A 25,431-nucleotide genomic window follows, 5' to 3' on the forward strand; every position below is an offset into this window, starting at 1 on the left:
CACACGTTAAAAACAATCATTCATCACACACACACGTTAAAAACAATCATTCATCACACACACGTTAAAAACAATCATTCATCATGCACACGTTAAAAACAATCATTCATCACACACACGTTAAAAACAATCATTCATCACACACACGTTAAAAACAATCATTCATCACACACACACGTTAAAAACAATCATTCATCACACACACGTTAAAAACAATCATTCATCACACACACACGTTAAAAACAATCATTCATCACACACACGTTAAAAACAATCATTCATCACACACACGTTAAAAACAATCATTCATCACACACACGTTAAAAACAATCATTCATCACACACACACGTTAAAAACAATAATTCATCACACACACGTTAAAAACAATCATTCATCACACACACGTTAAAAACAATCATTCATCACACACACGTTAAAAACAATCATTCATCACACACACGTTAAAAACAATCATTCATCACACACACGTTAAAAACAATCATTCATCACACACACGTTAAAAACAATCATTCATCACACACACACGTTAAAAACAATCATTCATCACACACACGTTAAAAGGTGAGTTCAAGTACTGCCTTCACTCGGGACGGGTACCGAATCCGGACATCGATTCACGTAAAATCCAACGGTGCCATGTTTTGGTACCCGGGATACGCGTGACGTCACGCCCGGTTGCCGACTGAACCGACTCTCCTCACTTTGGCACTTGGCTATCACTCCAGCAGCACTGAGAGCCGACTCAGCCCAACGCCCTCTATAGGTAATGTTGCAATTTTCAATGCCAACAAAGAAATTTACTCAAAAAAACGCTCCAATGTAAGCTGTGTTGGGACTAACGCGTTACAAAGTCGCGCGGGGTAACTAGTAATGTAGCGCGTTATTTTTTCTATTCAGTAACTCAGTTACCGTTACTACACGATGCGTTACTGCGTTATTTTACGTTATTTTTGATGTAGTATCGGCTAGAAACAGAAGATCTGAGTGTGTTTTATTGGAGCGCTGCGGTGTTGTCCTTCTGTGTCACAAGGAAAAGAAAAGGGGTGCTTTGTGTGGGTGGGGGCGTGGTTGGGGGGTGTCCCAGACCGTAGCCGAGGAGCGCAGAGGAGACGTTCCTCCAGGGCCTATGTACTTCGGGGCTAACAACCTTCATTTTACCCGGAAGTGGGTCTTTACAGCTGAGGGCGAATGACGAGGCCGGCGGTTTGTCACTCACTGACGTCACTCACCTCACATGCTGTCATATCTTAAAGGGCCACACACACACACACACATGCGCTACTCTCATAACAACTAACAAGACATCATGGTGAAGCCAGAATTCGAGTTTCTTAACATGGAAACATTCTCAATACTTTTCTTTTGTCAAGCACAGAGAAAATAACATTTTAGTTCAATGTAAGTTGTGTCTTGGATCAAAGATCCTATCTACTTAAAGTTAAAGTTAAAGTGCCAATGATTGTCACACACACACTAGGTGTGGCGAAATTATTCTCTGCATTTGACCCTATTTTGAGTTTTCCTTTCTTCCTCCTCAGCAGAGTGATTTTTTTGTTATTTAGTTTATTCAGCCGAAGTGGTGAGTTTCAGTTATTTTTCCATTCTTTCCTCACATTTTTGAGTGACAATTTTTGTTAAAACTTTATTAGATTAGATAGTGTAGAATTTTTCATAGCTGTTGTTTAAAAACCTTCACTAAAATATGGACTACTGTTGAGGCTGGAACCCATTGTTCATATTTACATTGTTTCTTCTGGAGAAATGTGCTTCACTATACAACATACTTGCCAACCCTCCCGAATTTTCCGGGAGACTCCCGAAATTCAGCGCCTCTCCCGAAAACCTCCCGGGACAAATATTCTCCCGAAAAATCTCCCGATTTTCAACCGGAGCTGGAGGCCACGCCCCCTCCAGCTCCATGCGGACCTGAGTGAGGACAGCCTTTTTTTCACGACGGGAGGACAACAGGGTGACAAGAACTAAATCATCCAGACTAGAGATACATTGTATTATTATGTTTATCTTACCTAAAAATAAATATATTTATTAATTTTTAAAAAATAAAAAAAATATACATTTTTACTATATTTTGCTAAAAACATCAAAAGTAATTGTATTTTTTTTGTATTTTTTCTGACTCCTTATTACATCTAGCCATAGAATTAAAATAAACATATCTGAAATAATTAATTTTATATTATCATAATAATTCATTTAAAATGACCATATTTAATTATTAAAATAATTGCTTGTTTATCAACAACTTTAGCATTTTATTCATTACATTTTGAAGCTCTCAGAAGCCAAGTTATGTTATATTCCTTAATATTTATTTATGCAAGTTTGAAGTATCAATTATCTAAACACAGTTTTGTTTGCATATTTTAAGGATGTAGATATATATAAATGGGTTGTACTTGTATAGCGCTTTTCTACCTTCAAGGTACTCAAAGCGCTTTGACACTACTTCCACATTTACCCATTCACACACACATTCACACACTGATGGAGGGAGCTGCCATGCAAGGCGCTAACCAGCAGCCATCAGGAGCAAGGGTGAAGTGTCTTGCTCAGGACACAACGGACATGACGAGGTTGGTACTAGGTGGGGATTGAACCAGGGACCCTCGGGTCGCGCACGGCCATTCTTCCACTGCGCCACGCCGTATATATATATATATATATATATATATATATATATATATATATATATATATATATATATATATATATATATATATATATATATATATATGTGTGGGGAAAAAAAATCACAAGACTATTTCATCTCTACAGGCCTGTTTCATGAGGGGGGGTACCCTCAATCGTCAGGAGATTTTAATGGGAGCATTCGCATACCATGGTTTATATAGGGCACAGAGTGGGTGGGTACAGGCTGGTCTAGGGGCGTGGTGATTGGCTCATGTGTTACCTAGGAGGTGTTTCCGTCTATGGCGGCATGTTGTTACAATTTCGCTGCGCTTGTTGAGGGATGACAGGTCTGGACGGTAAATAATAAACAGTTTCTCTTTCAAGCATAGGTTGCATCTTTTATTACCACTATTGTAAGGTGTGCTGGATGCAAGAATTTGCCATGTTATTAAATATTCAACATTATTGTCTTTGAGGTCCCAAATGTGTTTGCTGAGTTCTGTGGTATTTCGCAGGTTTTGGTTCCTGAAAGAAGCCTTGTGGTTGTTCCATCTGGTTTTGAATTCACCCTCGGTTAATCCTACATATGTGTCGGATGTGTTAATGTCCTTGCGTATTACCTTAGATTGGTAGACAACTGATGTTTGTAAGCACCCCCCGTTGAGAGGGCAATCAGGTTTCTTTCGACAGTTACATGCTTTGTTGGTTTTGGAGTCGTTCTGACTGGGGGTCGACGGCTCATTTGCAGTTGTTTTGTTGTGGTTTGAGATGATTTGTCGTATGTTGTTCATGCAGCTGTAGCTCAATTTAATGTTGTTCTTGTTGAATACTTTTCTTAGGTTGTTGTCTTTGGGAAAGTGTTTGTCAATCAGATGGAGGAATTTGTGTCCAATGTTCGTTGAGACGTTTTTGCTTATTTAGCGCAGCGAAATTGTAACAACATGCCGCCATAGACGGAAACACCTCCTAGGTAACACATGAGCCAATCACCACGCCCCTAGGCCAGCCTGTACCCACCCACTCTGTGCCCTATATAAACCATGGTATGCGAATGCTCCCATTAAAATCTCCTGACGATTGAGGGTACCCCCCCCTCATGAAACAGGCCTGTAGAGATGAAGTAGTCGTGTGATTTTTTTCCCCACACATACATATATTGCGCTCTACTACGGTATCGAGCACTATTTTTTTGGATAACCTTATTAAGACATATATATATATATATATATATATATATATATATATATATATATATATATATATATATATATATATATATATATATACTGTGATGAGGTGGCGACTTGTCCAGGGTGTACACCGCCTTCCGCCCGATTGTAGCTGAGATAGGCTCCAGCGCCCCCCGCGACCCCGAAGGGAATAAGCGGTAGAAAATGGATGGATGGATGGATATATATATATACAGGGACGTGCACATGATTATAGAGGGGCAGGGGCTCAAAGTCAGAAAAGGGCAGGACATTTTTTTTTGGTCCTTTACACAATATGGAAATGAATGTAAAATTAAATTTGCTAATAGGAAGCTAACTATACAACTATACTATAACTGCAATATTTGATAAGACCTCTTCCCCTACATCACTTGTATCTCCTTCAACTTCCCCCTCATCTATGGCTTCCTCTGCAGTAGTATCATCTGCCTCCCTTCCTGTGGATTCTTCCTCCCCAACATTTACCGGGATTTCTATGGCTTCCTCTGTGTCAGGAGTTGCATCTAAAGCCTCTTTTCTCTCAGGTGTTGCTTCTACACTCTCCACCTCCTCTCTCTCAGGTGTTGCTTCTAAGGTCTCTGCCTCTCTCTCAGGTGTGACACTTTCTGAGGTCTGTGGTCTTTCTTCAATTCTGGTGCTAGTACTTGGTTTTAGCCATGCATTAAGAGGTCTGCTACCTGGCGCTCCTTCTCCTTCCTTTTCTGTATCCTTTCTTTTTTTGGCATTGTGCTGCAGGCATAATCAACATGAATCAAGTTTAAATACAGATGGTAATATTCCTAACAGATAACCTACATCTTATATCCCCAGAATGCTGAAATTATTATTATTATTAACAATAATAATAATAATAATGATAATAATGGGATGAGAATCAGCACCTCCAAGTCCGAGTCCATGGTTCTCTCCCGGAAAAGGGTGGAATCCCATCTTCGGGTTGGGGAGGAGACCCTGCCCCAAGTGGAGGAGTTCAAGTACCTCGGAGTCTTGTTCACGAGTGAGGGAAGAGTGGATCGTGAGATCGACAGGCGGATCGGTGCGGCGTCTTCAGTAATGCGGACGCTGTATCGATCCGTTGTGGTGAAGAAGGAGCTGAGCCGGAAGGCAAAGCTCTCGATTTACCAATCGATCTACGTTCCCATCCTCACCTATGGTCATGAGCTTTGGGTTATGACCGAAAGGACAAGATCACGGGTACAAGCGGCCCAAATGAGTTTCCTCCGCCGGGTGGCGGGTCTCTCCCTTAGAGATAGGGTGAGAAGCTCTGTCATCCGGGGGGAGCTCAAAGTAAAGCCGCTGCTCCTCCACATGGAGAGGAGCCAGATGAGGTGGTTCGGGCATCTGGTCAGGATGCCACCCGATCGCCTCCCTCGGGAGGTGTTTAGGGCACGTCCGACCGGTAGGAGGCCGCGAGGAAGACCCAGGACACGTTGGGAAGACTATGTCTCCCGGCTGGCCTGGGAACGCCTCGGGATCCCCCGGGAGGAGCTGGACGAAGTGGCTGGGGAGAGGGAAGTCTGGGCTTCCCTGCTTAGGCTGCTGCCCCCGCGACCCGACCTCGGATAAGCGGAAGAAGATGGATGGATGGATGGATTATTATTATTATCATCATCATCATCATTATCATTATTCTTATTATCGTTATTATTATTATTATTTTGTTAACCCACACAGAAATAGCAAAGTCACAATAAACTTTATATCTAAACCTCTACTGTGAGAGAAATGTGATCCGCCGTAAACACAGTGCATTTTATTTTGAAAATTAACCCGGTGTTTTATTTTGTATTTTGTACACTACTTCCTGTCCCGCACGATCCGCTCTGCTCTGTGCGGATTTGATGTGCCGTGCTCAATTGATGCGCCGTGCTCCGACGTCCGGCAAAAACAGAAACTGACACATTGAATAATAGAATAATACAGCGTTTTTCTGAAATATTACCCATATTAGATGCTGAATAAGTGGACGGCGACTAGACCATAACTCACAGGTTCAAGTTGCTCCACTGTCACGTCTCCTCAGCGCCGCAGTTGGCTCTCTCTCCTCTCACTTACTCACTCACTCGCCCTCTCTCTCTCTCTCTCTCTCTCTCTGGCGGAAGCGGCAGGCTCAAACAACCCGGTATTACAAGAAAACGTGGAGTTTTTGTACCGCTGTTTTTTTTTTTTTACATCCCTGACAGGAATTTATTAATGTTGTTCAAAGAAAAAAAAACGAAAAGAAAAAAAAAACACACACACACAGGCAGAGGGCACTTTTTAAGACGAGGCAAAAAGGGCAGGGGCTCAAGCACCCATAGGGCCCTATGTGTGCACGTGCCTGGTACAGCCCTTTAGATTTTGTTCAAAGTGTACAAACCTTCGCTAAAATATGGACTACTGTTGAGGCTGGAACCCATTGTTCATATTTACATTGTTTCTTCTGGAGAAATGTGCTTCACTATACAAACTTCTCAATTTAGAAATCCTGTTCAAGAACCAATTACGTTTGCAAATGGAGGTTGTGCTGTAATGCAAAATCATGCAGTGACAGATGGTATCCTGCAGAGGGCAGCACTCAGCAGCTTCATGACGGGCTCCATCAATGCGGAGGGGATGATGACATGAAGGTGTTGATGCTGTCTCTCTGCGTGGTTGCCTAGCAACGAGCATCACTCGGCTGAGTGCAGCCCAGTGTCATCAGGACCAAGCTCAGGCGGTCTGGAACATGTGTCATCATCGCGGTACTGGACCACAACAATAAATCACCATGATCAGAAAGCACCTTTTTTTATTAAAGATGATTAATTAATCTTCATTATTAATCCCATTAATCGGCAGCAAGCCTGTGATTAATCGGATTAAATTGTGTAACCCTATTTTTATGTAGCAGCTACCATCCTCACCTCTCCTCCCTCAGGTGACGCCGTCCTCCAATCAATAAATCAGCAGGTGTGCAGCGACTTTGGCCACCGGAGATTTGACGAGTAGCCTCAAATATGTTCTGACAGCGCACACACACACACACACACACACACACACACACACACACACACACACACACACACACACACACACACACACACTCTTGTATTTGTACCTTCTTGAGACCTGAGGAAAAATGCCTCCCTCTTTAGGACCAGCCTTCCTAGATATATAAAGATGTGTATTTACAACATTAATAATATATACATACTGTGCAAATATAAAAAAGTTTGTTGTGAAAAATGAGTTGGAATTTCACAAGAAAAAGGTCACAATTTCACAAGAATAACTTGGATTTTTGGCAGTAGTATAATAAAATCATTTTACTCAACGCCAGTCAAAATTTTACAAGAAAAACTGAACATTTGTGTAATATTATAATAAAAGTTGGAATTTCACAAGAAAAAGGTCACAATTTCACAAGAATAACTTGGAATTTTGGCAGTATTATAATAAAATCATTTTACTCAACGCCAGTCAAAATTTTACAAGAAAAACTGAACATTTGTGTATTATTATAATAAAAGTTGGAATTTCACAAGAAAAAGGTCACAATTTCACAAGAATAACTTGGAATTTTGGCAGTAGTATAATAAAATCATTTTACTCAACGCCAGTCAAAATTTTACAAGAAAAACTGAACATTTGTGTAATATTATAAAAAAAGTTGGAATTTTACAAGAAAAGCTGAACATTTTGGCAATTTTATGAAAAGAGTCGTAATTTTACTCGACAAAAGTCACAACTTTATAAGAAAACTGTCAAATGTTGGCAATAATATAATAATAATCGGAATTGTATTTGGCAAAATCATGACAAAAGTAATACTTTTACTCAAAACATTTCACTATTTTAAAAGAAGAACAAAAAAATTGGCAATATTGTGCCAAAAGTCAAAATTTTATATGACAAATGTCACAATTTTGCATTAAAAAGTAATAATTTTACATAAAAAGTAATAATTTTATGAGAAAATATCGCAGTATTACAGAAACAGAAAGAATATGAGAAATTGTTCCCAATTTTATAAGAAAAAAGTCGACACATTGTGAGAAAAACAATACTTTTCGTAAATTTTTTGAATTTTTTAAAAGTATTTTGTTAGTTAATTGGTTTTAATCTCCATTATTTACTTCAAGTTATGACAGCATGTCTCTATATACATATTTATTTTATTAATTTTGTCCCAAAGGGGACACATTTCGAATTCTTACACACACTTGTTATTACAAATGTTGGCGCTTCAAATTATTACACACACTTGTTATTTCATATGTTGACCAGAGGGGGAGCACTTTTAAAACCGACACACTGTCAATTTGAAAAATCCTTCCTTTTTGGTACCACAATGGTTTTCCATACTGGGACCATGATTTATGTCCTAACTTGTTCACTGGTCCTCATATGCAGGGCCGGCCCGTGGCATAGGCCGTATAGGCAAATGCTAAGGGCGCCGTCCATCAGGGGGCGCCACGTCAGTGCCACAAATGTTGGAGAAAAAAAAAGAAAAAAAAAAGTTGGTACTATTATTACTAAATACAAAAAATAATCCCACGTTAATTAAAATGCAAAGTAAAGCCTATGTAATAGAAATATTATTTGTTACAACATTACGCTAAATTGTTATGGAAAATAATAATGTAACGTTAGGTAATTACAGTACTCCCACCTTACATTCCTCAGGGACATTTGTATTAAATCCTTTAAGCAGGTGTTTTTTGTTTACATTGTTATTGCCTTCTGGTTAGCTAATGTTTGCCCTGCAGGTAATAGTCACTTTTCCACCCCTTTATATATTAGGTATAGTTGTAAGTAAAAAAAAAAAAGGTCAAAGACAAAGCTATTCGGTTTCTTGTGAGTATATACACTTCACTGCCGATGTGGGGGGGGGGGGGGGCGCCACCTAAAATCTTGCCTAGGGCGCCAGATTGGTTAGGGCCGGGCCTGCTCATATGCAAGGTACTTTTCCTTGTTGATGTCTCAAGAAGGGTAGAAATACAAGAACACACACACACACACACACACACACACACACACACACACACACACACACACACACACACACACACACACACACACACACACACACACACACACACACACACACACTCTCTTACCTCCTTCAAACTCGGTCTGACAGTTTCCGGCGTTCTCCTTGAGGCTCTCTTCCTCGTTGACGATGATGTTCTCGATGTCCTTCATGGTCAGGTGGTCCCTGAAGGCGTAGAAGAGGACGTGCTTGAGCTCCTCCAGCGTGATCCTCTGCATGTCAAACTGCAAACACACACGTTCTTGGTTTTTTTAGTCACACTAGCGGACTCCTCCAAGGCCAGACAGACTTTGCAGCCCCCCCCACCATGTCAATATCTCCCCAAACGTGTTCCATGTGTTTCCATCCATCCATCCATCCATCTTCTTCCGCTTATCCGAGGTCGGGTCGCGGGGGCAGCAGCTTAAGCAGGGAAGCCCAGACTTCCCTCTCCCCAGCCACTTCGTCCAGCTCCTCCCGGGGGATCCCGAGGCGTTCCCAGGCCAGCCGGGAGAGATAGTCTTCCCAGCGTGTCCTAGGTCTTCCCCGTGGCCTCCTACCGGTCGGACGTGCCCGAAACACCTTCCTAGGGAGGCGTTCGGGTGGCATCCTGACCAGATGCCCGAACCACCTCATCTGGCTCCTCTCCATGTGGAGGAGCAGCGGCTTTACTTTGAGCTCCCCCCGGATGGCAGAGCTTCTCACCCTATCTCTAAGAGAGAGCCCCGCCACTCGGCGGAGGAAACTCATTTCGGCCGCTTGTACCCGTGATCTTGTCCTTTCGGTCATGACCCAAAGCTCATGACCATAGGTGAGGATGGGAACGTAGATCGACCGGTAAATCGAGAGCTTTGCCTTCCGGCTCAGCTCCTTCTTCACCACAACGGATCGATACAGCGTCCGCATTACTGAAGACGCCGCACCGATCCGCCTGTCGATCTCACGATCCACTCTTCCCCCACTCGTGAACAAGACTCCGAGGTACTTGAACTCCTCCACTTGGGGCAAGATCTCCTCCCCAACCCGGAGATGGCACTCCACCCTTTTCCGGGCGAGAACCATGGACTCGGACTTGGAGGTGCTGATTCTCATCCCAGTCGCTTCACACTCAGCTGCGAACCGATCCAGTGAGAGCTGAAGATCCTGGCCAGATGAAGCCATCAGGACCAAATCATCTGCAAAAAGCAGAGACCTAATCCTGCAGCCACCAAACTGGATCCCCTCAACGCCTTGACTGCGCCTAGAAATTCTGTCCATAAAAGTTATGAACAGAATCGGTGACAAAGGGCAGCCTTGGCGGAGTCCAACCCTCACCGGAAACGTGTCCGACTTACTGCCGGCAATGCGGACCAAGCTCTGACACTGATCATACAGGGAGCGGACTGCCAAAATCAGACAGTCCGTTACCCCATACTCTCTGAGCACTCCCCACAGGACCTCCCGAGGGACACGGTCGAATGCCTTCTCCAAGTCCACAAAGCACATGTAGACTGGTTGGGCAAACTCCCATGCACCCTCAAGGACCCTGCCCAGAGTATAGAGCTGGTCCACAGTTCCACGACCAGGACGAAAACCACACTGTTCCTCCTGAATCCGAGGTTCGACTATCCGGCGTAGCCTCCTCTCCAGTACACCTGAATAGACCTTACCGGGAAGGCTGAGGAGTGTGATCCCACGATAGTTAGAACACACCCTCCGGTTCCCCTTTTTAAAGAGAGGAACCACCACCCCGGTCTGCCAATCCAGAGGTACCGCCCTCGATGTCCTGTCCACTCGTCGGGCGGAAATACGCCAACCCAGTGAAATTAGCCGCACGTGCTCGATATCGGCAGGAAAAACTCCATCACGCCGTCTGGTAAATCAGCATCAGGCGAGGAGCAGAGTTATCAATAGCCAATTAGCGTCAGAGTGATTAATCATCGCAGCCATTAAGCCCAGGGTCACGCTGCTCGTTAGCAAGCAGATCGATGCCTGCAGGAGAGAGAGGCCGTGATGAGGGAGTCTGCCAAAGTCTCCACCAAATCTTCATCAAACATTTAGGTCTTTCCTTGTAAACATTACTGCACGCTACGTGCTAACAAGCCCGCACTCACCACTACATGCAACCATCAATCCCTCAATACAGTCAAACAAAGAATATGCTGTCGATACGATTGATGTGCAACTAACTAATAAATGTAGAAGGTAAAACAAGTTGAATAGAAGTTAAAAGATGGTCAAAGAAGGTAAAAGGTAAAAGAAGGAAAACAAAAGGTAATTAAAGCTGCAAGCAGCATTGGTCGGGCCCGCGTATTTGGCAGGTGCTAGTCCCAAGTGTCCCAATACTTTTGTCTACTTTTAGTCTGAAGTGTCCCAAGACTTTTGTCTAGTGTACCTACCTTGTCTGCATTGTTTGGTCACTTTGGTGCTTCCTGCTTTTAAGCAGCCATCTTAAAAAAACAGCAGCATCAGCGCAGCAGGTCTTTGAAGGGTCATAAAATCAAAACTGGAGCAGGTATTAAAACGCTGTTCTGTTATTTTATACACAAGGGTTCAATCCCTCTCCTGTGTTAGTTTGAAGCCGAAACGACAAACGCGCTCAGAGGAGATAGATTTTTGAAGAAAGGTGACCGTTTTTTAAAAAATGTTGTTTTGAAGGGGGAATAGCAAACTTCCTGTAGATTTTTGCTGGGGGGTGTCAATTTATGAAATGTAGGTCTAAGTGAGATCTACGAAGAGGTTTTTGTTTCATGTCTCTCCGACCTTCCCAGTGGGAGTTACAGGCAGTTTTGTCATTTTTTTCTTCCGAGGAGCAGTTTTTTTCTCCGTTTTATTCAAAAATTGCTCTAGAGCGCAATTTTTAAATTTGGAGTTAGTTTTTTTTATTAGATCGCAATTTTTGCCAGCCCTGATGTGTGTGTTCAGTTTGGTGAATTTTGAAGCGTGTTAAGGGGGTCAAATTACAGCTCAAAGAGGCAAAAGTTACTGTTTTTAGTACTTTTTTGTCTTGAAGGGGGAATTGCCAACTTCCTGTTGATTTTTGCCCGAGGATATACAATTATGAAAGGTAGGTCTAAGTCAGACCTACATAGAGGTTTTTGTTTCATGTCTCTCCGACCTTCCTAGTGGGAGTTACAGGCAGTCTAGTTTTTTTTCCCCTAGGGGGCGCTAGAGCGCACTTTTGAGTTTTGTGGTTCGTTTTTTTTTAAAAAGGCAATTTTCGCAGGTCCTGATGTGTGGGTCAAATATGGTGAGTTTTGAAGCATGTTAAGTGGGTCAAATTACAGTTTAATGTGGCGGCGGAAGAATAAAGAATAAAGAATAAAACCTTACAAATTCAGTAGGTCCTTATGTCCCATTGCATTATGCAATGGGCCATGCGGGCCCTAATAAAACCTTACAAATTCAAAAAGTCCTTATGTCCCATTGCATAAGGTTATACAATGGGCCATGCGGGCCCTAATAATAATAAAACCTTACAAATTCAATAGGTCCTTATGTCCCATTGCATAAGGACTCCCTTTGGGAGTCCTTATACAATGGGCCATGCGGGCCCTAAATACAAGGTAAAACAAGGTAAAAAGAAGGTAACGGTAGTAAATTGAAGGTAAAAGAAGGTAAATAAGGATAAAAGAAGGAATATAGTAAGTAAAAAAGGTAAATAAAAGGTATAAGAAGGTGAATAGAAATTAAAAGTAGTACACAAAAAGGTAAATATAAGGTAAAAAAAGTAAATGAATGGTAAAAGTAAAGTAAAGGTAGTACATAAAATGTAAACAATTTAAATATAAGGTAAAAAAGGTAAATAAAAGGTAAAAATAATAATCAAAAGTAGAAATAATAAATGAAAATAGAAGTAAATTAAGGTAAAAGAAGGTGAAAAAAGGTACTTGGAAGGTAAAATAAGGTACTGTAAAAAGAAGGTAAAAAGTAAATAAAAGCTAAATACAATTTTAAAGAAGGTAAATAGAATGTAAAAGCTAAATAGAATGTAAATAAAAAGTAAAATAAGGAATATAGAAGGTCAAATAAGGTCAATAGAATGTAAAAGAAGGTCAACAAAAGGTAAATAAAAAGTTAAAAAGAAGGAATGTAGAAGGTAAAACAAGGTAAAAGATGGTCAAAGAAGGTAAAAGGTAAATGAAGGAAACAACAAAAGGTAAATACAAGGTAAATAGTGTCATGTCTGTGTAATCATGTTTTGTTTTAAGTCATGTTTTGTTTAGTTATAGGACTCTTTAGTTTCTGGCTTTTCACTCCCTTGTCTTGTTTCCATGATTACCGCATTAGTTTCACCTGTTCCACGTTTGGACTCATTGTGCACTCTTGATTGTCACCACAGCAACCCATTAGTTTTCACCTGTCACGTCACGCACCTGCTTCACGTTTTGAGTCACGCACCTGTTTTCGTTAATCATGTATGTAGTATTTAAGTTCAGTGTTTTTCAGTTTGTCTTTCTGGTGACATCCCCATATTTATGCTTCTGCACACTCTCCACACCCTTTTGATCCTTGCTGCTCTTTTTTCATGCCGGTTCCATGCCAAGTAAGTTTTTGTTTTTTAAGCCACAGTTAGTGTTTTTTGTTGTTCATAGTTTTTGCCTTTGTGCAAGTGTTTGGTTTCATAGTTTGTTCTCCGCCATTGTGCGCGCCTTTTGTTTACTTCCTTGTTTAGTATTTATAGTCTTTAAATAAAAATGTACCTTCATTCCCGTCTCGCCCGAGCCAACTTTCCGTTGCCTTCGAGAAAAACTAAACCCCAGGACCAAGTCTTGACAAATAGAAGGTAAATACAAGGTAATAGAAGGTAAATAAGGGTAAAAGAAGGAATATAGTAAGGAATATAGTAAGTAAAAAAGGTATATACAAGGTATAAGAAGGTATATAGAAAGTAAAAGTAGGACATAAAAAGGTAAATATAAGGTAAAAAAAGTATATAAATGGTAAAAGTAAAGTAAAGGTAGTACATAAAATGTAAAAAATTAAAATATAAGGTAAAAAAAGGTAAATAAAAGGTAAAAATAATAATCAAAAGTAGAAATAATAAATGAAAATAGAAGTAAATTAAGGTAAAAGAAGGTGAAAAAGGGTATTTGGAAGGTAAAATAAGGTACTGTAAAAAGAAGGTAAAAAGTAAATAAAAGCTAAATACAATTTTAAAGAAGGTAAATAGAATGTAAAAGCTAAATAGAATGTAAATAAAAAGTCAAATAAGGAATATAGAAGGTCAAATAGGGTCAATAGAATGTAAAAGAAGGTCAACAAAAGGTAAATAAAAAGTTAAAAAGAAGGAATGTAGAAGGTAAAACAAGGTAAAAAGAAGGTAACGGTAGTAAATTGAAGGTAAAAGAAGGTAAATAAGGGTAAAAGAAGGAATATAGTAAGTAAAAAAGGTAAATAAAAGGTATAAGAAGGTAAATAGAAAGTAAAAGTAGTACATACAAAGGTAAATATAAGGTAAAAAAAAGTAAATAAATGGTAAAAGTAAAGTAAAGGTAGTACATAAAATGTAAAAAATTTAAATATAAGGTAAAAAAAGGTAAAAAATAATAATCAAAAGTAGAAATAATAAATGAAAATAGAAGTAAATTAAGGTAAAAGAAGGTGAAAAAAGGTATTTGGAAGGTAAAATAAGGTACTTTAAAAAGAAGGTAAAAAGTAAATAAAAGCTAAATACAATTTTAAAGAAGGTAAATAGAATGTAAAAGCTAAATAGAATGTAAATAAAAAGTAAAATAAGGAATATAGAAGGTCAAATAAGGTCAATAGAATGTAAAAGAAGGTCAACAAAAGGTGAATAAAAAGTAGGAATGTAGAAGGTAAAACAAGGTAAAAGATGGTCAAAGAAGGTAAATAGAAGGTAACAGAAGGCACATAGAATGTAGAAGAAAGTACACGAAAGGTAAATAAAAAGTAAGAAAAACTAATACAAAAAGTAAAACAAAGTAAAAGAAGGTAAATAGAAGGTAAAAGGTAAAAAAAATGATTTTCGAAGGTAAAACAAGACAAAATATGGTCAAAGAAAGTAAATGAAAGGTGATAAAGGTTATGGTAAGTCAAAATAAATATATTGTTACAGCAGAATCATATGTTTTCGTCTGATTATAATAGGGATTAAAAAATAATTTAATGACCTTGAAAATTTTAAGTATCAGTATCAGCATTGATATGATCAATACTGCCCTTGCAACTACTTGGTATTGGATCCATACCCAACATTTGTAGTATCGCCCAAAAACTACTGTAAAATACACTATATTGCCAAAAGTATTTGGCCACCCATCCAAATGATGAGAATCAGGTGTCCTAATCACAGGTGTATCAAATCAAGCACTTATAGGCATGGAGACTGTTTCTACAAACATTTGTGAAAGAATGGGCCACTCTCAGTGATTTCCAGCGTGGAACTGTCATAGGATGCCACCTGTGCAACAAACCCAGTCGTGAAATTTCCTGGCTCCTAAATATCCCAAAGTCAACTGTGGGCTTCATTATAAGAAAATGGAAGAGTTTGGGAACAACAGCAACTCAGCCGCAAAGTGGTAGGCCACGTAAACTGACAGAGAGGGGGTCAGTAGATGCTGAAGCGCATAGTGCAATGAGGTCGCCGACTTTTTGTTGCTACATGTGACCTTCCAATTAGCCCACGTACAGCACGCAGAGACCTTAATGGAATGGGTTTCCACGGCCGAGCAGCTGCATCTAAGCCATGCATCACCAAGTCCAATGCAAAGCGTGGGATGCAGTGGTGTAAAGCACGTGGCCACCGGACTCTAGAGCAGTGGAGACGCCTTCTCTGGACTGATGAATTACGCTTTTACATCTGGCAATCTGATGGACCAGTCTGGGTTTGGAGGTTGCCAGGAGAACGCTACCATACTTGCCAACCTTGAGACCTCCGATTTCGGGAGGCGGGTCATGGGGCGTGGTTGGGGCGTGGTTAAGAGGGGAGGAGTATATTTACAGCTAGAATGTATATATATATATATATATATGTATGTGTGGGGAAAAAAATCACAAGACTACTTCATCTCTACAGGCCTGTTTCATGAGGGGTTCCCTCAATCATCAGGAGATTTTAATGGGAGCATTCACATACCATGGTTTATATAGGGCACAGAGTGGGTGGGTACAGGCTGGCGTAGGGGCGTGGTGATTGGCTCATGTGTTACCTAGGAGGTGTTTCCGTCTGTGGCGGCATGCTGATACAATTTCGCTGCGCTTGTTGAGGGATGACAGGTCTGGACGGTATATAATAAACAGTTTTTCTTTCAAGCATAGATTGCATCTTTTATTACCACTATTGTAAGGTGTGCTGGATGCAAGAATTTGCCATGTTATTGAATATTCAACATTATTGTCTTTGAGGTCCCAAATGTGTTTGCTGAGTTCTGTGGTATTCCGCAGGTTTTGGTTCCTGAAAGAAGCCTTGTGATTGTTCCATCTGGTTTTGAACTCTCCCTCGGTTAATCCTACATATGTGTCGGATGTGTTAATGTCCTTGCGTGTTACCTTAGATTGGTAGACAACTGATGTTTGTAAGCACCCCCCGTTGAGAGGGCAATCAGGTTTCTTCCGACAGTTGCAGCCTTTGTTGGTTTTGGAGTCGCTCTGTCCGGGGGCCGACGGCTCATTTGAAATTATTTTGTTGTGGTTTGAGATAATTTGTCGTATATTGTTCATACAGCTGTAGCTCAATTTAATGTTGTTCTTGTTGAATACTTTTCTTAGGGTGTTGCCTTTGGGAAAGTGTTTGTCAATCAGATTGAGGAATTTGTGTCCAATGTTAGTTGAGACGTTATATATATATACATATACATATATATATATATATATATATATACATATATATATACATATATATATATATATATACATATATACATATACATATATATATATATATATATATATATATATATATATATATATATATATATATATATATATATATATATATATATATATCTCCCGAAAATATGCAAACAATACTGTGTTTAGATAATTGATACTTCAAACTTGCATAAATAAATATTAAGGAATATAACATAACTTGGCTTCTGAGAGCTTCAAAATGTAATGAATAAAATGCTAAAGTTGTTGATAAACAAGCAATTATTTTAATAATTAAATATGGTCATTTTAAATGAATTATTATGATCATTTAAAATTAAATATTTCAAATATGTTTATTTTAATGTATAATTCTATGGCTGGATGTAATAAGGAGTCAGAAAAAATACAAATAAAATACAATTAATTTTGATGTTTTTAGCAAAATATAGTAAACATTTATTTAGTTTTTTTGGAATAACGTGATTGGGCAGGCACGCTGTTTATATCGTGGGAAAGCGGACGTGAAAAAAGGCTGTCCTCACTCAGGTCCGCACAGAGCTGGAGGGGGCGTGGCCTCCAGCTACGGCTGAAAATCGGGAGATTTTCGGGAGAATATTTGTCCCGGGAGGTTTTCGGGAGAGGCGCTGAATTTCGGGAGTCTCCCGGAAAATTCGGGAGGGTTGGCAAGTATGAACGGTACATTTCGGACTGCATTGTGCAGAGTGTGAAATTTTGGTGGAGGAGGAATTATGGTGTGGGGTTGTTTTTCAGGAGTTGGGCTTGGCCCCTTAGTTCCAGTGAAAGGAACTTTGAATGCTCCAGGATATCAAAACATTTGGGACAATTCCATGCTCCCAACCTTGTGGGAACAGTTTGGAGCGGGCCCCTTTCCTCTTCCAACATGACTGTGCACAAAGCAAGGTCCATAAAGACATGGATGTGGATGAACTTGACTGGCCTGCACAGAGTCCTGACCTGAACCCGATAGAACACCTTTGGGATGACTGAGAGCCAGGCCTTCTCAACCAACATCAGTGTGTGACCTCACCAATGCGCTTTTGGAAGAATGGTGGAAAATTCCTATAAACACACTCCGCAACCTTGTGGACAGCCTTCCCAGAAGAGTTGAAGCTGTAATAGTTGCAAAAGGTGGACTGACATCATATTGAACCCTATGGGTTAGGAATGGGATGGCACTTCAAGTGCTTATGTGAGTCAAAGCAGGTGGCCAAATACTTTTGGCAATATAGTGTATTATGACACAAACCCGTCCTCTACGGCAGTGGTCCCCAACCACCGGGCCGCAGCCCGGTACCGGTCCGTGGATCGATTGGTACCGGGCCGCACAAGAAATAAATAAAAATTAAATTAAATAAAAAAAATTAAATAAAAAAAAAATAAAAATAAAAAATATATATATATATATATATATATATATATTTTTTTTTTTTTTTGAATGAGTGTAAATGAGGGAGGGAGGTTTTTTGTGTTGGTGCACTGATTGTAAGTGTATCTTGTTTATATATATATTATATATTTTTTTTTTTACCCAAAAAAAAAAAAAAATATATATATATATATATATATATATATTTTTTTTTTTTTTTTTTTTTTTAATAAAAATATATAATATATATATTACCAAAAAAAAAAAAAAAAAAAAAAAAAAAAATGTATGTTTTTAGCAAAATATAGTAAAAAAAAAAAAATATATATATATACATATATTTTTTTTTTTTTTTTTATGTAAAAAAATATATACATATATATATATATATATTTTTTTTATTTATTTATTTTTTTTTTTTACCAAAAAAAAAAGTAATAATAATATTATATATATATATATATGTATATATATATATTTTTTTTTTTAATAAAAATATATAATATATATATTACAAAAAAAAATAAAAAATAAAAATAAAAAAAATGTATGTTTTTAGCAAAATATAGTAAAAAAAAAAAAAAAAAATATATATATATATATATATTTTTTTTTTTACCAAAAAAAAAAAATTATATATATATATATATATATATATATATATATATATATTTTATTATTTTTATTTTATTTTATTATTTTTTTATTATATATATTTTTTTTTTATTTTTTTTATTTTTTTTGGTAAAAAAATATATATATATTTAATTTTTTTTAATTTTTTTAATTATTTTTTTTACATAAAAAACAAGATACACTTACAATCAGTGCACCAACCCAAAAAACCTCCCTCCCCCATTTACACTCATTCACACAAAAGGGTTGTTTCTGGTTCCTACATGATATATCAATATATACTGTATCAATACAGTCTGCAAGGGATACAATCCCGGCCCATCTTCACGCGGCAGCACGAGGTCACTCTGCTCCTGACGGGTCAACGACGGCGGTCGTAATCACGCCGATGATGATTAGCATAATAAAACGGTCAGCGGGTCAAATAATGCCCTTCAATAAAAGCTGATGAAGACGTCCAATAAACATCAGCACTCCTGATGCATCTTTGATAACAACATCATGTATTTCCACTCCTTCTAAGGAGCAGCTTGTTCCTAATAAGCACTTTGCTCAGTGATCAAACGACACCTGATGTATTACACCTTCCAACACACCTTAGCCCAGTGTTTCTCAAAGTGTGGGGCGCGCCCCACTGGTGGGGAATAGAGACATGACAGGTGGGGCGCGAGGAACGGGAGGAAATTTCACTTAAAAAATTTTTTTTTAATTATTATATTCTTAGATTATTTTTTTACTATGCTTTCATTTTCTATACACACTGTAAATCACTTTGTGATTCTGTCTGTGAAATCCGCTATATAAATAAATGGAAATTACCGGTACTTATTTTTACTGTAGGCTTTATATTTCTCGTTACGAGCGAAAGTTTGACAGACATAGCAACAGTAACTAATGGGGGCGGGGCTAAGCGGAACAAACTTTCGCGCGGATGGGTAGCAGGCTAATGTGTGGATCACAATTACACAAATATATGCATTTGTGACTCGCACCTCAAATGTCGTCGAACCAGAGCAAGCGCCTGCAGAGAAACAAAAATGTGACGGGCACACACTGTGTCATTCACCGGGAAGCACTCGCGTCAAGGCAGCTCAGCCCCGAACTCAATGAGGTTTTAACAGATGTTGTGAGCGCGGTAAATTTGATCAAAACACGACCACTGAAAGCGCGACTGTTCTCTGCACTGTGTGAGGAAATGGGAGCTGATCATACAGCCGTGCTGTTTCACAGTGAAGCAAGGTGGCTCTCCTGGGGCAAAGTGCTGTCACTTGCCCTGTCTTGCCAAATGCATAGCTCCTCCTTTTTTTTTTTGCAAAGATTGCAAAGTGGCACTTTTATTGTATTTATTATTGAACTTGATGCAAGTTATTTGATTTATTATTGAACTTGATGCAAGTTATAACACTTTTTTTGATTTATTATTGAACTTGATGCAAGTTATAACATCCATCCATCCATCCATTTTCTACCGCTTATTCCCTTTGGGGTCGCGGGGGGCGCTGGAGCCTATCTCAGCTACAATCGGGCGGAAGGCGTGGTACACCCTGGACAAGTCGCCACAAGTTATAACACTTTTGTTTTATTTATTATTGAACTTGATGCAAGTTATAACACTTTTTTTGATTTATTATTGAACTTGATGCAAGTTATAACACTTTTGTTTTATTTATTATTGAACTTGATGCAAGTTATAACACTTTTTTTGACTTATTGAACTTGATGCAAGTTATTTGATGTATTATTGAACTTGATGCAAGTTATAACATTTTTATGTGATTTATTATTGAACTTTATGCAAGATATAACACTTTTGTTTTATTTATTATTGAACTTGATGCAAGTTATAACACTTTTTTTGATTTATTATTGAACTTGATGCAAGTTATTTGATTTATTATTGAACTTGATGCAAGTTATAACACTTTTTGATTTATTATTGAACTTGATGCAAGTTATAACACTTTTTGATTTATTATTGAACTTGATGCAAGTTATAACACTTTTTTTGATTTATTATTGAACTTGATGCAAGTTATAACACTTTTATTTGATTTATTATTAAACTTGATGCAAGTTATAACACTTTTTTTGATTTATTATTGAATGTGATGCAAGTTATAACACTTTTTTTGATTTATTATTGAACTTGATGCAAGTTATAACAGTTTTTTTGATTTATTATTGAACGTGATGCAAGTTATAACACTTTTTTTGATTTATTATTGAACTTGATGCAAGTTATAATACTTTTGTTTTATTTATTATTGAACTTGATGGAAGTTATTTTATTTATTATTGAACTTGATGCAAGTTATACCACAGCTGCACAGTTATTTTATTTATTATTGAACTTGATGCAAGTTATACCACAGCTGCACAGTTATTTTATTTATTATTGAACTTAATATTATTTTATGTTATTGAGTTCGAATGTATACAACTTGATGTTCAATAAATTTTAAAATGTTAAAGCTTGGCATTAGCGCTCTGTTGGGGTGATGGGGGCAGGTGGGGCTTGAAAACTCCCCCTTGTCCAAAGTGGGGGATGACAAAAAAAGTTTGAGAACCACTGCCTTAGCCTAAGGTGGAACTCCTTAAAACGAGTGAAACAGTTCCACTCCAGTCCTGACGGGGGCAGTAATGCACATGACTAAATACATACTTGCCAACTCTCCCGGATTTTCCGGGAGACTCCCGAAATTCAGCGCCTACCCCGAAAACCTCCCGGGACAAATTTTCTCCCGAAAATCTCCCGAAATTCAGGCGGACTCAGGTCCGTGCCGTAAACAGCAATGTTGTGACACTCTTAAACAGGACAATACTGCCATCTAGTGCATTTGATGAAAACACTTTTGTGCGTGCCACACAGCAATGAATCATCAGAGAGGGTGTTCAGCATGGTTAGAAAAATAGTGACAGAGAATAGAACAAGGATGGACAATTCAACCCTTAACTCAACAATAAGTAGATGAGTGTTGTGTGTGTGTGTATATGTGTAAATAAATGAACACTGAAATTAAAGTATTTATTTTATATATATATATATATATATATATATATATATATATATATATATATATATATATATATATATATATAATAAAATAAATATATATTTATAGCTAGAATTCACTGAAAGTCAAGTATTTATTGTATATATATACTGTATATATATGTATATATGTGTATATATATATATATACATATATGAAATACTTGACTTAGTATTTCTTATATATATATATATATATATATATATATACAGATATATATATATATATATATATATATATATATATACACAGTATATATATATATATACAGTATATATATATATATATATATATATATATATATATATATATATATATATATATATATATATATACAGTATATATATATATATATATATGAAATACTTGACTTGGTGAATTCTAGCTGTAAATATACTCCTCCCCTCTTAACCACGCCATGCCCCGCCCCCAACCACACCCCCCCACCTCCCGAAATCGGAGGTCTCAAGGTTGGCAAGTATGCTAAATAAGACATGACAAGGTAGATGCCCAGACACGAGTGACACAAGACAAGTCCCCCCACAGTTCCATCTATATGTCTCCAATGCAAGTGACAAAATAAATTCCTCTATCCGCACCAAGCAACCAACTAGTAAACAACCTCACAAGCTGACAAACTCAAAAGCTTGCCGTTTATCAACAACACCCAGAGCTGGGCCCGAGCTCATCTAAGCTGGACTGGCGCAAAGTGGGGAAGTGTTCTGTGGTCTGACGAGTCCACATTTCAAATTGTTTTTGGAAACTGTGGATGTCGTGTCCTCCGGACCAAAGAGGAAAAGAACTGTTCGGATTGTTATGGAAGCAAAGTGTAAAAGCCAGCATGTGTGATGGTATGGGGGTGTATTAGTGCCCAAGACATGGGTAACTTACACATCTGTGAAGGCGCTAGAGATGCGCGGTTTGCGGACACAACCGCGGAGTCCGCGGATTATCCGCGGGTCGGGCGGTTGAAATTAAAAAAAATTAGATTTTATCCGCGGGTCGGGTCGGGCGGTTGAAATAAAAAAAAAATTAGATTTTAAATAGATTCAGGCGGGTGGCAGTTAAACCAATTGGGAAATATATATACATAGTTAAATGTTGTTACCCACATACGAAAAACGAGCAGGCACCTGCAGCATATGCCACAACAGAAGAAGAAGAAAAAAAGAGATGGACACTTTTACGGGGCGGAGAAGGGACGCCTCGCCGGGGTCCGGGACCGAGGCCCCTTCCCCTGAGAGGGCCCCACCGGGAGCCGTAGCTGAGGTGATCCGCGAGAAGGGCCCGACGCACGTCCAGGGTCACCACCGCGTCCACCGCACCGACACCCCGCCTCGTCCGCGTTCGCCGCGGCCGGCGTCACGCGCAGCAGGGAAGCAGCTTACCTGCCCGCCACCCCCGTGGCCGGGGGCTCGTAACAGGGGTCACTCCGCGCGCTCCGCCCGCGCAGCTTACCTGCCCGCCACCCCTGTTGCCGGGGGCGCGCAACAGGGGTCACTCCGCGCGCAGTGCGCTCACGAAACGGGTGGGGCTCACCCTGGTGAGCCGAGTGGGCCACTTTTGGTAAGCAGAACTGGCGCTGCGGGATGAACCGAACGCCGGGTTAAGGCGCCCGATGCCGACGCTCATCAGACCCCAGAAAAGGTGTTGGTTGATATAGACAGCAGGACGGTGGCCATGGAAGTCGGAACCCGCTAAGGAGTGTGTAACAACCCACCTGCCGAATCAACTAGCCCTGAAAATGGATGGCGCTGGAGCGTCGGGCCCATACCCGGCCGTCGCCGGCAGCGAGAGCCGCGAGGGCTAGGCCGCGACGAGTAGGATGGCCGCCGCGGTGCGCGCTGAAGCCTCGGGCGCGAGCCCGGGTGGAGCCGCTGCGGGTGCGAGGGACATCGCACCTCCACACGCTCCCAGATGATTGCACACTGGTGTGCGTCTGGGCCGTGACAGCGTGGCACGCATTGAATGTCTCTGCTGCATTGGATCAGTCTCCTTTCTTTAACAGGCAAAAGCTTTATAACCTCACTAATGCCTTGCATCGTCTATATTAGATATATAACAACGGGCGGGTGCGGTTTTGATTAAATGTTAGTTCGGGTGGATGCGGATGGTTGACGACTTTTGTGATGCGGTTGCGGATGAAATAATTGCCTATCCGCGCATCTCTAGAAGGCGCCATTAATGCTGAAAGGTACATACAGGTTTTGGAGCAACATATGTTGCCATCCAAGCAACGTTACCATGGACGCCCCTGCTTATTTCAGCAAGACAATGCCAGGCCACGTGTTACAACAGCGTGGCTTCATAGTAAAAGAGTGCGGGTACTAGACTGGCCTGCCTGTAGTCCAGACCTGTCTCCCATTGAAAATGTGTGGCGCGTTATGAAGTCTAAAATAGCACAACGGAGATCGTGGAACAACTTAAGCTGTAGAATGGGAAAGAATTCCACCTGAGAAGCTTCAAAAATGTGTCTCCTCAGCTCCCAAACGTTTACTGAGTGTTGTTAAAAGGAAAGGCCATGTAACACAGTGGTGAACATGCCCCTGTGCCAACTTTTAAATTCTAATTTAATGATTATTTGCCAAATAAAATGAAGTTTCTCAGTTTGAACATGAAATATCTTGTCTTGCAAGTCTATTCAATTGAATATAAGTTGAAAAGGATTTGCAAATCTTTGTTTTTTTTACACAAGGTGCCAACGTCACTGGTTTTGGGTTTTGTAACATTCCACCCCAGCACCGTAGGGGGTGCTAATGTGCAACATTACCTCCACAAAGAAGTACATAACTAGTTCAAAAGTACCTGCCAGAAGATGGTGTCTATGGTGCTTCCCAGGAAACCTTCTCTGGTTTCTGACGACAGAAGTTTGGGTCCGAGGATGGTCATGAACTCCTCAAAGTCCACCTGTCCGTCACCTGCACCATCAAACAACACATTACATCAATCAAACAGGATTCTATCCTCATCACAGTTTTTGTTTTTACAACCGAAGACTAAATATGGCTGACGTTGCCCTCCATGTGGTTGTGGTTCTCACACTCGGATCAGTACTCCGGCACGTGGGCGGCACCCCGCTGAGATCCTGCTGTGCTCGGATCAGAATTCTCGCAAAGCCTCCGTGCGATGAGTGTGACATGTTCTGTGACCAAACGCCATCCATCCATCCATCCATCTTCTTCCGCTTATCCGAGGTCGGGTCGCGGGGGCAGCAGCCTAAGCAGGGAAGCCCAGACTTCCCTCTCCCCAGCCACTTCGTCCAGCTCCTCCCGGGGGATCCCGAGGCGTTCCCAGGCCAGCCGGGAGACATAGTCTTCCCAACGTGTCCTGGGTCTTCCCCGCGGCCTCCTACCGGTCGGACGTGCCCTAAACACCTCCTTAGGGAGGCGCTCGGGTGGCATCCTGACCAGATGCCCGAACCACCTCATCTGGCTCCTCTCGATGTGGAGGAGCAGCGGCTTTACTTTGAGCTCCCCCCGGATGACAGAGCTTCTCACCCTATCTCTAAGGGAGAGCCCCGCCACCCGGCGGAGGAAACTCATTTCGGCCGCTTGTACCCGTGATCTTGTCCTTTCGGTCATAACCCAAAGCTCATGACCATAGGTGAGGATGGGAACGTAGATCGACCGGTAAATTGAGAG

At 40.0% G+C, this 25,431-nt stretch overlaps 1 protein-coding gene across 1 annotated transcript in view; it reads right to left on the minus strand.

The window, feature by feature from the left end:
• caln1 (calneuron 1) overlaps positions 1–25,431 on the minus strand; it is a 147,426-nt gene that overhangs the window by 9,066 nt on the left and 112,929 nt on the right. The window contains exons 5-6 of the mRNA XM_061972231.1: positions 24,596–24,708; positions 8,988–9,144 (exon numbers count right to left, since the gene is read on the minus strand). Of these exons, the coding sequence (XP_061828215.1) occupies positions 8,988–9,144; positions 24,596–24,708 (270 nt within the window). The remainder of the gene's footprint in view (positions 1–8,987; positions 9,145–24,595; positions 24,709–25,431) is intronic.

This window comes from Nerophis lumbriciformis, linkage group LG17 (assembly GCF_033978685.3).
Source record: "Nerophis lumbriciformis linkage group LG17, RoL_Nlum_v2.1, whole genome shotgun sequence".
NCBI lineage: Eukaryota > Metazoa > Chordata > Actinopteri > Syngnathiformes > Syngnathidae > Nerophis > Nerophis lumbriciformis.